Source organism: Meles meles, chromosome 14 (genome assembly GCF_922984935.1).
Source record: "Meles meles chromosome 14, mMelMel3.1 paternal haplotype, whole genome shotgun sequence".
NCBI lineage: Eukaryota > Metazoa > Chordata > Mammalia > Carnivora > Mustelidae > Meles > Meles meles.
In genome coordinates, this window is record NC_060079.1 from 75,467,794 (window position 1) to 75,483,456 (window position 15,663).

General features: G+C 40.6%; 1 protein-coding gene across 2 annotated transcripts in view; it reads left to right on the forward strand.

Moving 5' to 3' along the window:
* PCCA (propionyl-CoA carboxylase subunit alpha) overlaps positions 1-15,663 on the forward strand; it is a 405,590-nt gene that overhangs the window by 248,180 nt on the left and 141,747 nt on the right. For both annotated transcript variants that reach the window (XM_045978130.1, XM_045978131.1), the window contains one exon: positions 14,738-14,840. In XM_045978130.1, coding sequence (XP_045834086.1) covers positions 14,738-14,840 — 103 coding nt within the window. The remainder of the gene's footprint in view (positions 1-14,737; positions 14,841-15,663) is intronic.

The following is a 15,663-nucleotide window of genomic DNA, read 5'->3' on the forward strand; positions in this document are numbered from 1 at the left end:
GTTAAAGGAGAAATTACAAGAGAAATTAGATTATATTTTGGAACGAATGATAACAAAAGCATAATATTCAAAATCTTTGGGACGCATTGAAAGTAGTGTTTGGGGGGCGCCTGGGTGGCTCAGTGGGTTGGGCCTCTGCATTCAGCTCAGGTCATGATCCCAGGGTCCTGGGATCGAGCCCCACATAGGGCTCTCTGCTTCACGGGGAGCCTGCTTTCTCCTCTCTCTCTGCCTACTTGTAATCTCTGTCAAATAAATTAAAAAAAAAATGTTTGGGAGTGTTTGGGAGGAAATTTAGAGCTATAAACATATTTTAAGAAAGAAAAAAGACACCGATCACTTCATCTGCCATTGTAGGAAAATAGGAGAAGAGCAGACTAAACCCAAAGCAAGCAGAGAGAAGGAAATTCTAAAAGTTCAAATGAAAATAAATGAAATAGAGAATAGAAAAACAAAGGAGATAAGTGAAAGCAGAATTTGGCTCTTGGGCAGATCAACAGAAATGCAAACCTTTAGGTAGACTGCCCAAGAGAGAAAGACTCCAGTTCAAACTGGTAATGAAAGAGGAGGTATGCATATGGACCTTATAGAAATTAAAAAGATTATAAGCTAATAACTTGAACAGTTGTATGCCAACAAATGAGATAACTTATAAAATGGAGAAATTTCTGGAAAGATGGAAGCTACAGGCATGGAATCAAGAGGAAATAGAAAATCTGCATAGATGTGAAAGAGACTAAATCAGTCATCCCAAAACTTCCCAGAAAGAAGAGCCTGGGAATAGAAGGCTTCACTAGTGAATTCAGTGAGGTAGTTAGAAGAGAGTTAATGCCAATTCCTTACAAACTCTTCCAAAAATAGAAATGGGAAAAATTTGCAACTCATTCTATGAGAGCAATATTACCACACTAAAATCAAATAAAGATGTTCTGTGAAAAGGAAACGAGAGACCAAAATCCCTCATAAATGTTAATGCAGTAGTCCTCCACCAAATACAAACAAATGGAAGCCAGGAATACATAAAATGATTAGCCACTGTAACCAGGTGAGCTTTGTCTTAGGAATACATAGTTGGTTTAACATCCCAAAATCAATCAGTGTAATAAACCATATTAATAAAGGACAGAAGTCACAGGATTATTTCAAATGCAGAAAAAAATTTGACAAAATCCAACAGCCTTTCTTGATAAAAACCACTCAAAAGATTAGGAATAGAAGGGAACTTCCTCATCCTGACAAAGCCCGTTTCTGAAAAACCTACAGCTGGCATTATATTTAATGGATATGACTGACTGTCTTCTCCCTAATATCAGGGAGAGGACAAGGATGTTTGTTAATTTTTTTCAGTGTTGTATTGGAGTTCCTAGGCCACTTTGGCAAGAAAAATAAAAAGTGTTAAGATGGGGAAGAAGCAAAATTCAAATGACACGATCTTGTATGTAGGAAGTCTTAAGGAATTTACAAAAAAATCTCTCCTCTCCCCCAATTAAAACAGGGAGTAGTTTATTTAAACCCATCAGAGCAATGGACAGCTTGGGTCTGTAACAAGCATTGTGTTTTATAGCATAGGTCAGTAACTGTATATGAAAATAGACATGGGTACATACACGTTAACTGATCAGAGCACAACTTCTCAATGTTCAGGATAGAATAAACTTCCTGTTAAAGCAGCACCTTTGTGACATTTTTAACTTTAGTATGCCTTTCCTTTTTCATGCTCTCCTTCAACAGAACCCACACCATCCTCCTCATAAGCCTTCTCAAGGACAGCCATGTCCTCACGGGCCCCCGAAAACTCTCCTTCCTCCATGCCCTCCCCCACGTACCGGTGAACAGAGGCACACGTGGCATACATCAGGTCAGACTTGTGGTCCAGGCGAGCCCAAGCCTCAGCGACGGCTCTGGTATTGCTCAGCATGGACACAGCTCGCTGGACTTCGGCCAGGTCTCTGCCAGGTGCCACATTGGGAGGCTGGTGATTAATGCCCACTTTGAAGCCAGTGTATTAATCCATACACTGGATGGTACGCTTGGTCTTGATGGTGGTAAGGGCTGCAGTACACCAGGCAGTAAGCCGTGTCTTTACCATGGCGAGGGGCACATTCTGCTGGCTGGCTGCTTGGCTGGCTCACGCGTGTATTCATGATCTCTGCTACAGAAAGCTGTTCCTGGTAGGCTTGCTGAGCAAAGGTGACAGGGACATAGTAACTAGAGGGAATTGGATACGGGGATGGGGCACCAGGCTGCTCTGGAATTCTGTCCGTTCAGCATTCTGGGCTTCAGCTGTGAGGGATGTAGCGATGGAGGACGGTTGGACCTGTTAACATGTTTAGGTGAGTGTAGCTTGGACATCCAGTACTGACATGTCAGTAATGACATGTCATAGATGGGCTCGTTGTCTACCATGAAGGTACGGTCGGAGTCCTCCGGGGCGATGTGGGGAGTGAGGATGGTGCTGTGGGGCTCAACTACGGCTGTGGGAACCGGCGGGGGCGGGGTTGGCACGGCTGGGTAAATGGAGAACTCCAGCTGGGACTTGTTGCCGTCGTCGACAGAGAGATGTTCCATCAGAATGCCGGTGAACCGGAACCAGTTCCCCGTCCAAAGCTGGGAAAACCAGGAAGACTTGAAGACCTGCGCACTGGCCGGCCCGTTTCTGAATTTGGTCCAAGACAAGGTCAGTGAGCTCCTCGCCAATGGTGTAGTGCCCTCTGGCATAGTTAGTGGCAGCACCGTCCTTGCCTGAGGTGAGCAGCTCAGGGTAGAGGAGCTGGAGGTGGGTGCCATGCAAAGTCATCATTGACTGGTTTCCAGGTCTACAAAAACTACTCTGGGTGCATGCTTGCTAGCACCCTTCTCCCTGAAGAAGGTGTTCTCCTCCCCCAGTGGTCTTGTCACTTGGCATCTGGCCATTGGGCTGAACGCTGTGTTTTTGGCAATAGAGCTCCCAGCAGGTGTTGCCCATCTGGACACCAGCCTGGCCGACATGGATGGAGATGAATTCACGCCTGGTTGCTGCTTTGCAGCTGACGAGCAGATGGCGGAGAGGAAGGAAGAGGAAAGGTGGTAGCTTCTTACAGTGCGACTCTTAGGTGGTCAATAGGAGAGAACCTCAGGAATGCACAAAAATCTATTAGAACTAATGACTTTCGCAAGGTTGCAAGATAAAAGAATGATACGCGAATATCAGTTTTATTTTTATACGGTACCAGTGTACAAACTGAAAAAGCAGTTGACGAAACAATTTTATTTACGATAGCACCGAAGAGAATATAATACTTAAGCTTAAATTAAAAAAAAAATAGAAGTGCAAGACTTGTGTGCTGAAAACCAGAGAACAATTGTTGATATAAATTAAAGACAACTAAAATGAATAAACTTTTCACGTTCAGGGGTCAGAAGACCTAAGATGGTAATACTCTCCAGCACGATGTACAGATTTTGTGCAGCCCCTCACAATCTCAGCTGTATGTTTTGCAGAAATGGTCATCTGATTACAGAATTTGTGTGAAAGTGCAAGGGACTCAGCGTAGCCAAAATAGGCTTGGAAAAGAACAAAACCAGGGAACTTTTTCCTGATCACGGAATTTGTTACAAAGCTGCAGTGATCAAGACAGTGTTGTACTGGCGTAAGGATAGATGTGTTGATCAATGAACAGAATGGAAGATCCAAACATAGTTAAACTATGGTCAGATGATTTCAGCTGTCAATGAAGACAGCTTATTTACATATACTCTTGAATGCTGCTGGGGCACCTGGGTATCTTCATGCAGAAGATCAAAGTTGGTCCCCTCCCTACACCACACACAAAAAGGAACCTAAAAAGAAAACAAATGACAGTTGTAAGAGATTTGTTAACTTTTGGTTAGATGATGATTTCTTAACGTAAGATGTCAGACGCACAAGAAACGAAAGGAAAAAAAACTTAGGTGCTTTAAAGGGCACCATTAAGAAAGTGAAAAGACAACTAACAGAATTGGAGAAAATACTTGCAAAACTTGCAAATCATGTATTTGTTGTGAGGAGACTTTTGTCTAGAATATGTAAAGAACTCTTACAACTCAATAATAAAAAGAGCCCAGTTTAAGAACGGGCAAAGGATATGAATAGAAATTTTTCCAAAGATGATACACAAATTACCAACAAACCCATGAAAACAGGCTCAGCATTATTGTCCTCAGGAAAATGCAAATCCAAAGCACAGTTAGCTACCGCTTTAAGCCTACAAGGGTGAGGGTAATAAGAAAGATGGACAATATCGAAGTGTTGGTGAGGACGAGGAGAAATCGGAACCCTCGTACGTTCCTGGTAGGAATTTGATTAAATGGTGCAAAGTTGGAAATAATTTGGCAGTTTCTCAAAATACATGACACGACTCCTGACCCAGCTCTTCTTCCGGGTTATACCCGTGGGAAATGAAATCCGATGTCCACACAAATGTATATAAATATTCATACTCACATTTTTCAAAATAAGTGAACAGAAACAACCCTAATGTTCCTGAAATGATAGATATATAATATTAAGTAGAAAGAGGTGTCTTTATAGAATGGAATATTTTTCAGTGACAAAAAAATAACATATTGACACTAACTACAGCATAGATGAAATTTGAAAACACTCTGCTAAATGAAGTCATTGTAACAGACTGTAGATTCTCTGATTCCACTTACATGAAATATCTAGAATAAGCAAAGCTATGGAAATAGAAGGTATATTAGGAGTGGTGTAGGGCTGTGGAGGTTGGGGGAGGGGAACATGGAGTGACTACCAGAGGTTTCCAGATTTTCCTTTTTGGGGTTACGAAAATGTTTTAAAGTTGCCTGGTGTGATAGGTACAGAGCTCTGGATATACTAAGCACGTTGAATTAAGAAGTTTGGAAGGGTTAAATTTGATGTGTGAATTTTATGTCAGTAAAGCTGCTTAGTATTTTAAAAACTTACTGTATTTTATACCCAAGAACTTATTTTCCTATTAGCATAAAATAAGTTTTAATTTTAGGAATTAAAATGAGATGATGTATCTTCTAATAGGATGGAGTCTTCTTTAAGATTATTTCTTCTCAAGTGTTTATATGACTGCTTTCAATTTAGTTACATGAATAATCTTTACAAGTATAGATGTCAGGTGTTCCTGGGCCACTGCCTGGTTGGTAGAAATGGTACAAATACGTGATCCAGTGTTCTTCCCTTCCTTGTTTCCTCCTTTGCGTTTGGACATTAGTGATACAAAGTTAAATTGGCATGGAGAAATTCCAGTTTCTGTAATGGTGGTATGGCTTATCTCTAACTGACCCTCCTCCCGATAGTAGTTACACGCTCTGGAGATTTGAAGGCCCTGGATAACAACTGAAACCAGTTAGAATTCGGATGGACTTCGAGCCTGTGTAGAAGGAAGCCACACTGGAGCTCGACCTGTGCATGGCGCCACCCCTGGAGGTGGTCACCATTGAACGCATGCATCTGAGCATGGCCAGAACTCAGGAGTTAACCACAGTCTTACTGACTTGACTCTGGAAGAACGATGCTCAGAATTGTAAGAATGGCTGAAAATTGAGCAGGGATATCATGCAGAATGAGAGCAACAGAGTGAGGAGTTCCGTATCTGAATTTAGCCTCCCTCAAATGGATGGGTGACTCCTGAAATGTGCATAAAGACTTCAAGAATCCCAGGATGTGAATCCTGCTGGAATGCAGAATGAACCGAGCTGAAATTTCCCCGCTGCCCACCGAGATGGTAATGTTTGGAGTTTGAGCCTCACCAAATTGGAGGAGCTTATAAATGCCTTGAGTTTTCCATGAAAACCCCAGAGGGACCGTGTCTTAGGGGAAACTCTGTGTTTCTGGAATGAAGACGTGTAGTGACTTCTGAATTTGGACTTTTAATTCCCTGAGAGCAAAACCAAATAGACATCCTGGCAGAGCACAAAGCTGAGTCTCCATGACTTCAGAGTGATCAGCTAGTAATTTAACTGCCTGCTGTAATGAGGTACTTCCCAGGAGAAGATAACAGAAAAATGCAGTGTCTACAACCTTTCCACAGCCTTGGATCCAAAAAACAATTCACTTGACCAACAGTTCAAGCATTAAAGTTGGCCCATGGTCACGTGAAAAAGCAGTCAGTAGAAACTGAGAGACTACTAAGATGTGCGTCATGGATGGGACTTTGACACAGTTATTAAAATTATTGTCAGATATTAAAGATCAAAATGAGGGAGTTGATAGGGCATATAAGCATAGATCTGGAAACTAGCAAATTACCAACTAGAAATTCTAGATCTAAAATGGCACTATCTCTGCAATGGAAAACTTGTAGGCAAGGCTGAAAGCTGTTGGCATTGGCAGAAGGAAGAGTTGGTAAACTTAGAAGAATAGAGACGATACAGGCTGAAGAGGGTACTTATTTTGCAAGTCTCTGTGACCTAAGTTGATAGGATTAGGAAGCCTAACTAATACCAATTTGGAGATACAGAAGAAAGAGAAGACGGAAAATGGGGGGAAATATCTGGAAAATATTATGTTATCTCCTTTAGGTTGGAACAGGACAGGGTTGGAATTTTTACTTTTATTCATCATGATACTAGAGATCCTGGCCAGTATGATAGGAAATTAAAAAAAAAAAAAGTTATGGAGATCAGAACTGGAGAAGTAAGGTCATTCCTCTTCACAGAGGAATTGTGTTTACATAGAAGCCCTTAAGGAATCTGTGAACACTGGAATAAATTTAGCAGGGTTGCACGATAAGAAGTCAGTCAAATATAAATTGTGTTCCGACAAACTAGCAACACTGAAAAAATGACTACTAACAGTTGTATTTAAACAGCATGCACAACTTAGGCAAATACTTTAACAAATTAAAATCTAGACGGTTACTTGTCTGAGTACTAAGGCTTGGAAAAATAATGAGGCAAAAGGGTTGGGGAAAGGAAGCTTTCCTGGACAACTTAATAGATTACCTAAGAAAACTCTTAAGGAATCTATAATACACCACTGATAAAACTAAAACAAAAATCAGTATAATTATAGCAGAAGAGATCCAAGACTGCCACACTTTGCCCAGAGAAATTAAAAATGTAAAATAGATAAGAGCTATTATTTTCATAGGATAAATACTGTTAAGTCGTCAGCTCTCCCTCCATGAATGAAGAGATTCTGAGCAAGCCCAGCCATAATCCCGTTAGGGTTGCTTTGGGGAGGATGGAGAAGAAACTGCCTGTGGGATTTGAAATTTGTAGGGAAATGCAAAGGGATCTGGGCTAGCTAATATTGTCTTACTGATGGACAAAGCTGCAGAACTTGGTCTACAGATTTTCTTGAAACAACTAGATGAACCTACCTCTTCCCCTTTCCCATCACACAAGAAGATGATGAATCACGGGTCTACATAAAAAAACTTCTAAAGGAAAATATGAATATTTTTTCTGGGCCTTGGTATAGTCAAAACAGTTCTTAGCAAGGGCATAAAAGCACTAAATATAAAAGGGAAAATCCATATGTTTTTACAGCTATTGAAATTTTCCATTAACAGCAGAGAGAGATGTTTGTTACACTAAAATCCTAAACACTGACAATACCAAATGCTTGTGACAACACCGGGAACTCTTGTTCATTGCTAATGGGACTGCGAATGGTACAGCCATTTCGGAATACAGTTTAGTGGGTTTTTTTTTTATAAAACTAAACATCCTTTTACCATTTGACCTGGTGGTTTTACTCCTTAGTATTTAGCTGAATGAATTGAAAATGTTGCTGCACTAAAAGCTGCCTGTGAATGTTTATAGTAGCTTCACTCATCATTGCCAAAACTGAGAAGTAACCAAGACGTCTCCTTCAATTAAGTGAATGGTTTAGTAAACTGTGGTACATCCAGGCAATGGACTTCCATTCAGCAATGAAGAACTATCAGCCATCAAGCCACAGAAAGACCTGGAGAAAGCGTAAATTCCTAATGCTAAGTGAGAGAGGCCAGTCTAAAGGTTCCATTCTGGCTCTACAACATTCTGGAAAAGGCAAAGTGTTGGAGACAGTAAAGATCGGTGGCTGCCAGTGATCCGGGGGATGGAGGAAGGGTTAAGTAGGTAGAGCATAGGGAATTTTTAAGATAAAACTATTCTATATGAGATCTTAATGGTGGAGACATGTCATTATACATTTGTTCAAACCTGTAGAATGTGTAGCCCAGAGAGTGAGTCCTAATGTAAACTGTGAACTTCAGGAAATACTAATGGATCAACATTGGTTCATCAATTTTAAGAAATGTACCATAGCAGTGCAGAATGTCAATAGCAGGGACACTGTATCCAGGGTGGGGTGAAGGATGGTATATATAGGAACTCTACTTCCTGCTCAATTTTCTGGAAAACCTAAAACTGCTCTTAAAAAAAAAAAAATTAAGTCCATTAATTTAAAAAAATCAACAAAAACTGCTGAAGGTAAGACATTTTTAAGAACATTTATAAACCATAGAGGGGGAGAAGGTATTCACAACACATAAATCTGACAGAAGCTTTCTAAAAAGGAATTCCCACAAATCAGTAAGACCAATATCTTAATAAAAAATGGGCAAATTTTTGAATACAAGTGACCAGTGAGACAAATATTGAGGTCCCCAGTGTTATTTGTTATAAGGGAAATGGTCATTAAACTGTAATGAGCTATATTCTCAGCCACTGACCTGGCTAGGAGTAGAAACCAACATGAAACAGTGGCAAGATTATGGGGCAAGCTCCATTGCGGGGGGTAGTATTGATATGTTTTAAGACCCTGTAACACGGGGTGGCAGTTTTTATAAAATTAAACATATGTTTACCCTCATATTTCCAATCCTAGAGTTTTCACCCACAAGAAAACAAAACATCTGTCTTCAAGAAAGGCTCATAGAAAGAATGTTTATAGCAGTTTTGTTCTTAAGAACCCAAAACTGGAAACAACCCAAGTGTGCATCAGCAGGATGAGCTAGTTTTGGTATGCTTGTGCAACAGAATACCACTTGGCAAGAAAAAAAGAGTGAACTGTTCAATATGCGTGAACCTCAGAAACATTCCGTGAGGCAAAGAAAAGCCACACATAAGAGCGCCTGGTTTTGGTGTCTCTTTACATGAAACTTTAATCTGCATTGAAACTACTGGGGGAAAGGGGCAGATTTCCTGGAAGGATAATGATGAACTTACAGTTTTGAGTTTCACGGTATATAAATTGTATATTAATATATTTCAAAAAAATTAACAGGTTGGAATAATAGAAGAGGATTTCACATATTGTACCAAATTTTAACGATTGATGGTAATAAATATTACTTAGCATTCTGTGCCATGCACTAATCTGTGTTACACGCATTATCTTTTTTAATGAAATGTGGATAGAGTGTTCTTACCATTTTGGCCTCACTGATCAGGAAAGATACCAAGGAGGCTGAGTAACTCGGAGAGTCACGTGGTGTTTGGAGTCCATGGTCAGCCCAGTCTCAGGGCTTGAAGGGGTGGTGGTTAAACTCCATCGCCTTTCATGACTAGTCATGCCCAGCGTTTAAATTGAGAACCCGAACCCTTTATTGGTGGCAAAAGAAATAGGGTTTGCATAATATTAAATTCTCTAAGATTATAAGTAATATTAGTATTCATTTCCTGATTCAGGTGTCATGTGTGGTGTCATTTGTAATGCTAATGATACCAAAGTCGGGGGCGGGCCGTCACGCTTTCTAGGCAGTGTTTTGTGATATACAGTCTTCTACACAGCCTCTTCTCTTTGAATGTACACATTTTAAATTGCATATAGGCAGGATTCTGTTCCTCTACTATGACAGTTTTAGCTTTGAAGAGGTTCTCTGAAAATGCTGCTTTTATCTTTCTTCTGCAGTGATGAACTTGAATGTTGGAATGTTGTAAGTTCTCACATAATACGGCTTAGATTTTTGTTTGCTTTGGCAGTAGACCTCTGTTTAAAATTCCTTTAATCTGTTCATTCCATGCTTTTTATATTCATTTTGATAGCTGATGGCTCTGTGAAGAATTTTATATGAATTTATTGAACTAATAAAACTTGTATTTGTAAATTTTTCTTCCATCCCAGTTGCTAAAAGTGAGTTTTTCAGCAAATTGCTGAATTTTTGTCTTTACTTTTTTTTTTTTCCCTCCTGGAGGAAATAAACAATTCATATGCTGAATCTAAAGTTTCATTAAAATTGCTTATGCCCCGTCTCAGGCATTTTAAGTGGGCCATCTGTCTAAACATCTCTCTCTTTTTTTTTTCTGATCATTTCCTCGACTTATTCATGAACCATGGGAGGGCTCCTTTGTAGTCTCTATGTAACTGCTTCCATCTACCCCCACTGAATACATCTATGTGCTTGCATAACATAGCTTTTCACCGTGCTGGCAATTCTCTGAACTTGGTTCAGATGAATGGCCCACTTTTCTGAAGGCCTTTTTCTTCCTGCAAAGATTTGTATGCAGAAGCTGACCTCTGTGGCCATGGAATGCAGCATTATTATTCTTGATCATTTTACAGACCACCCACTGTTAAAGTTATGATCAAGGATTGCTTAATGATTCTTTGACCACTAATATTGTTTTAACTCAGTATGTCACTCTTAAATAGGTAATGGCACCATTAAAAACCAGCTTTTCTGAGTCTCATAATACGGTCTCGAGATGCTTATGATCCTTGATAACCAAAATGCTGTGAGTGATGTTTCCATAAAATCTGCCCTAAAACTTGACATGTAGTAGCAATGTAGGTGGGTTAGTAGCATTTACACTTTTTTTGAGTAAAATATTCTAGTAAGTTAAATGTTTTAGCAGTAAGTAACATTTGTGATCATCAGCTGGCCATTTTTACTATAAAATACAGAAAACTGTTGTTTTATTGAACAGACTCATTCTGGTTGGCTGATGATAATCAGAGCGGACAGGTCTGGGTAAGGGCTGTTGTTTGACTTGCTTGGTGAGTTGCTGTTAATGTGAATTCCCTTGTCCTGGATTTCGAGGGTTTCATTTGTTTTTCGAAGTCGTAACTTCAACGATAATCAGCTTTGCAAGTAACTCATAAGCTGCACAGATGAAATTTGTGATCAGAGGGTACCCTCTTTCGGCGTGTAGTTCGGCAAAGAAGCTGTTTTCTGTGTACTGTTACTCTCGTGAGTTGTGTGAAACTTCTGGACCTTTTCTCTCCTTCCCCAGAGAGTTGTTTATAAAAATCTTGGAGACTGCTTTGGATTTAATGGATAAATTAACTCTTCTCTAAAATTTGAGATACCGCTCTAAAATATAACTGGTACCATTATAAGCGTGTTTGTGCCGGTGAGATTGATATCACTGTTTCAGAGTGATCGTCGCTACTGTAATTGCCCGGGATTTGCAGAAGTAGAACGCACGGTCTCTCAGGTTGGTATGTGTGATGAGCTTTATTTATTCATAATTTGTTGTAGTTTATTCCTGCCGCGGAGCTTACGGACCCTTATACTGAACATACATGCCACACCCGTCCTTTGTATTGTAAAACAAAACAAAAGGACTTTCAAACTTAGATGGAGCCAGGAGGGATCTTACTGAGTTGTGTTTGTGGGAGAATGAACTTCTAAGGAGAGTCCAAAGTGTGACCATTTTTAGCTCGTATCTCGTGGGCCTGCTTCCCCTCTTTCCCACGACCTCCTAACATGTCACCTAAAAAGATACGGTGTGGCGAGTGCCGCTGCAGGGGCTGTGTGCCCGGAAGAAGCCATAACTTCGCTGTCACCTCCCAGCACTGCGCCAGCCGGATTTCACAGGTGCGGACATTCCGGTTCCCAAGGACTCAGGGAGGCCCGGCTGCACTGTTAGTAAGAGAAGGGGCTGAGATGAAACCTCGGGATTTCAACTCAAAAGAGCCTGTGCTCTTTGCACAAGGTCCCTCTTGGGGTAGGTTTGAACATATATGAAACAGATGTGGATCAAAATAAGACAATGGAAAAATAAATAGTAGCTAGGTTCTGAAGGGTGGCAACTCTACCTCGCCACCATCTGTGGGATTGCTTTCTGTGGGAAAATGCAGTCTGGCTTCCAACAGGATGTTAGGATGAACTCCGCAGCTCCGCGGGAGACAGAGGCTTGTTGCATAGCTGAAAAGGGTCTCCAGGTTTACCGGCAAGAATTACCTCCTCCGGGCTACTGAGCTGTGAAAAATACTAAGCATGTCATATAGGTTAAGCAGAGGGGAGATGACTGAGGTTTGTACTAAGGTCAGTGCCTGTAACTAGGGAACAGTTTAGGAGAGCGATGATGGCCTTGAAAAATCTGTTAGTTTGTGGAGCAGAAGGAATCCAGGGTTTCCATGAAGGGCTTTCAGTTCTGGGGCTGGGGGACGGGCAGTGAGTGTTGGTCTAGGGTTGGGACTAATCAAAGTAATGAAAGTTACCATTTATATGCACTGCTTAACGTGGTCCTCAGCACATCGCTCTGATGGAGATGCCCTTCTATGTCTGGTTTGATATATACGGAGACTGAGCCAGCGGTTGGCTCAAGGTCAGGGCTAATTAATGGCAGGGCTGGGTTCTTTATCTGCTGCCTCAAGTCACCGGAGCCTGAGTGTGTGACCGCTGTGTTAGTTCTCTTGCTTGTTCTGGCTTGATCTGTGAAGTACTTTAAGAGTTTGGGGAAACCAGATACACAAGTCAGCATAATCAGAAATAAAACTGGATACGAAGAGTGGGGCCTTAATTAAACAGGAAACTTGACTGGTAGGTAGCTTGGTTAAGATTTAACCCAAGGTGAAGTAGAAAAGCATGGAACAATCTGGAGCAGGAGAGTTACGTAATTATTTTGATAGGAAAGATTTAAGAAAGCAGTGTGGCCAGTAATACTAGCTGTCAGGTTGTTTCTGTTGTGACAGTACCCCTGAAAAGGTCGGGTGTTAACCTCTTCGGAAGGTAAACAGAGGGAAGCCTAGTGAGGTCGTCTGTATAGTTCAAGAACATCCGGGTAGTAAGCCAGGAGCCTGGGGTCCATGCTGCTTTTGCAGGCACTCTGTCCCTTGGGGGACCTGGGCTGCCCCGGCAGTGCTCGGCCATAACAGGTGCTCCTCACATTCGGCCCTACGGACCCCTACCCCCCACCCTTTCTCCCCAGCCTGCGCTGGGTCCTGGGGATGCAAAAATAAGGTCTGATCTTGGTCTTTTAGGAGCTCCCAGGCCAGTGGGGGAGACCCACTTGGACAGACAGATGCCTGGTGGAAGAGAGTGCCAAAGTAGGGATGGCGTTGACACGCGGGAGCACTGTGCCCACCACGCTTTCCTCTCTCCTCGCCTCACTTCTGCCTCCGCCTCCGCCTCCCGTACGCTTCCCTGTTGTCCTTTCAAGCCCTCCTGTGAGAAGCTCTGTCCTCTGAACGCGTCCTCTTCAAACCGACTGAAGGGAATCCTCCGTGTCTCTGCCTTGTGTATTAGTGGTGATTTACGGATGCATTTTTAAACTTTTCTCTAATTTCCATTTCTAGAGTTTTAAAACATTTCTTCATCTTCAGAAAATAAACAGTGGGCCGAATACCAGTGTTCGCCTAAATTACCCATCCTCCTCTGTTAGACATTGTGTCTAGAGAGGATTTGATTATAATCATAGTTTATGTGACTGATTTTTTTTTTTAGTAGAATACGCAGAGAATCATTTTGGACTTTGGGGGATGGGGTGTTAAAACATAACCTGCAACATTTTTTCAGAGCTGTGACTTGAAACAGAATCTGGATACTACCTACTTAGTGTTTTGGAAATATTCTTTTACAACGTAAATAATGAAAACACAGTATTTAAATTAGGTTAATTCAAAAATCATTAAAATTTTGTTACTTTAAAAAATTGTGGGAAAGGGGCGCCTGGGTGGCTCAGTGGTTTAGGCCACTGCCTTCGGCTCGGGTCATGATCTCGGGGTCCTGGGATCGAGTCCCGCATCGGGCTCTCTGCTCGGCGGGGAGCCTGCTTCCCTCTCACTCTCTCTGCCTGCCTCTCTGCCTGCTTGTGATCTCTCTCTGTCAAATAAATAAATAAAATCTTTTAAAAAAAAAATTGTGGGAAATATTTATAGTCTAAAAATGTTTTTGTCTATTGACCGGTTTTTTCTGGACCACATAATGTGGCTCATTGGCAGGAAAGACCTTTGTGTTAAGACTAGCATCACTGAAGTTGTATTCTTACCCAAACAAACAAAAAACCAAAACAAAATGAAAGGATACAAGGAGACTTTTTTGGAGGTGATGGATATGTCTATTACTTTAATTATGGTGATGGAAACACAAGTGAATAACTTTGTCCGAACTCTCTAAATTATATGTTAATTTTATGCAGTTTTTTTGATAACAAGTATAACTCAGTAAACCTGGAAAAATAAGAGACTAACGTCGTAAATTTTTAAAAACTGCCTGGAACAGTAACCAAATATTGAAAAGAAATGAGTAGTTGTATAAAGTTCATTTTTGGAAGACTGTCACAATTAAATCGAAGAAGAGATGATGGTACTTGGAGTAGGTGGAGGGACCACACTTATCCCAGAATGATTGCTCTTCTCCTCAGAATGTCTGCGTGTGTTTTGTTTGTTTTCAGTTATTCCAGTTCAAACCTGAAAGGTTTTTTCCCAAGGATAGAATCTTTTAAAATAATGTTCTGAATTACGGTCTTTGGCTGTTTCACCCTGCACACTTAATGTCAAAGGAAACTCAGCTTACTAGGAGAATAATATAAAATGATTAACTCTTTTTCTTTTTTCCTACTTCAGAGTGCCTGTTGTTAAACCACAAGTGGCTAACTGGGAGCTCTCAGTAAAATTGCATGATGAAGTTCATACTGTCGTAGCATCAAACAGTGGGCCAGCGTTCTCTGTGAGTTTTATTTCTTTATTATTTTTTTGGCAATCTTGAAATTATCTGTGAATATTTAAAGCAGTTTTTTAACCTATTTATCTTTTGAATCTGTAACATCTTTTGAATCTGTAACACAGCTCTGTATTTGTCTCATCTTCTTTAGGAAGCTGAATGCCAATGGCAGTTTTTGTTGTCTCACGTTAATTAGGAAATATACATTCTGAGATTTAGGCACATTCTAAAACCACTTCCTGACACCTGATTCATTTTCCTTTTGTTATTGAGAAGTAATACTTCTGCTTTTGTGACAGAGAAGAGCATTTTTAAGTATAATTCCAAACATATGATAGCTGTGGTAGGTGATCATTCTTTTAAAACAAGTAATCTGAAGCCTATCTAGCATTTCTTGAGACATCATGTTGTGTGAGACATTCTTGAGGCTAAATTTACCTTGTGCTGACATTCCTTTTATTTCAAAGGAACTTGAACTTCAACCCCTTGGATGGTATCCATGATAGAACTGCTTTAGTTTAATTCTGGTCTGTACTGAACAGCATTACATTAAGATTTAGTATTTGTACTGTGGTATGAATGTTATGTTTAAGTACTGTGATTTGAGATTGCCAGAAAAATACCGTGAAAGGTTAACTCGCGTCCTTTTTTGCTTTCAGCATGAACCCACAGAAGCTGCTATGTAGTTAGTACAGTGAATATTTTATTAATCTACATTTCTCTTCTTGTGGCTAAGTTGTGATGAAACGTTGTTTTGTTGTGTGGGAAAATCAAAAGATTTCAACAGGATATGAAAATTAATAGAATTTCACAGAAATAAAACCTGGTG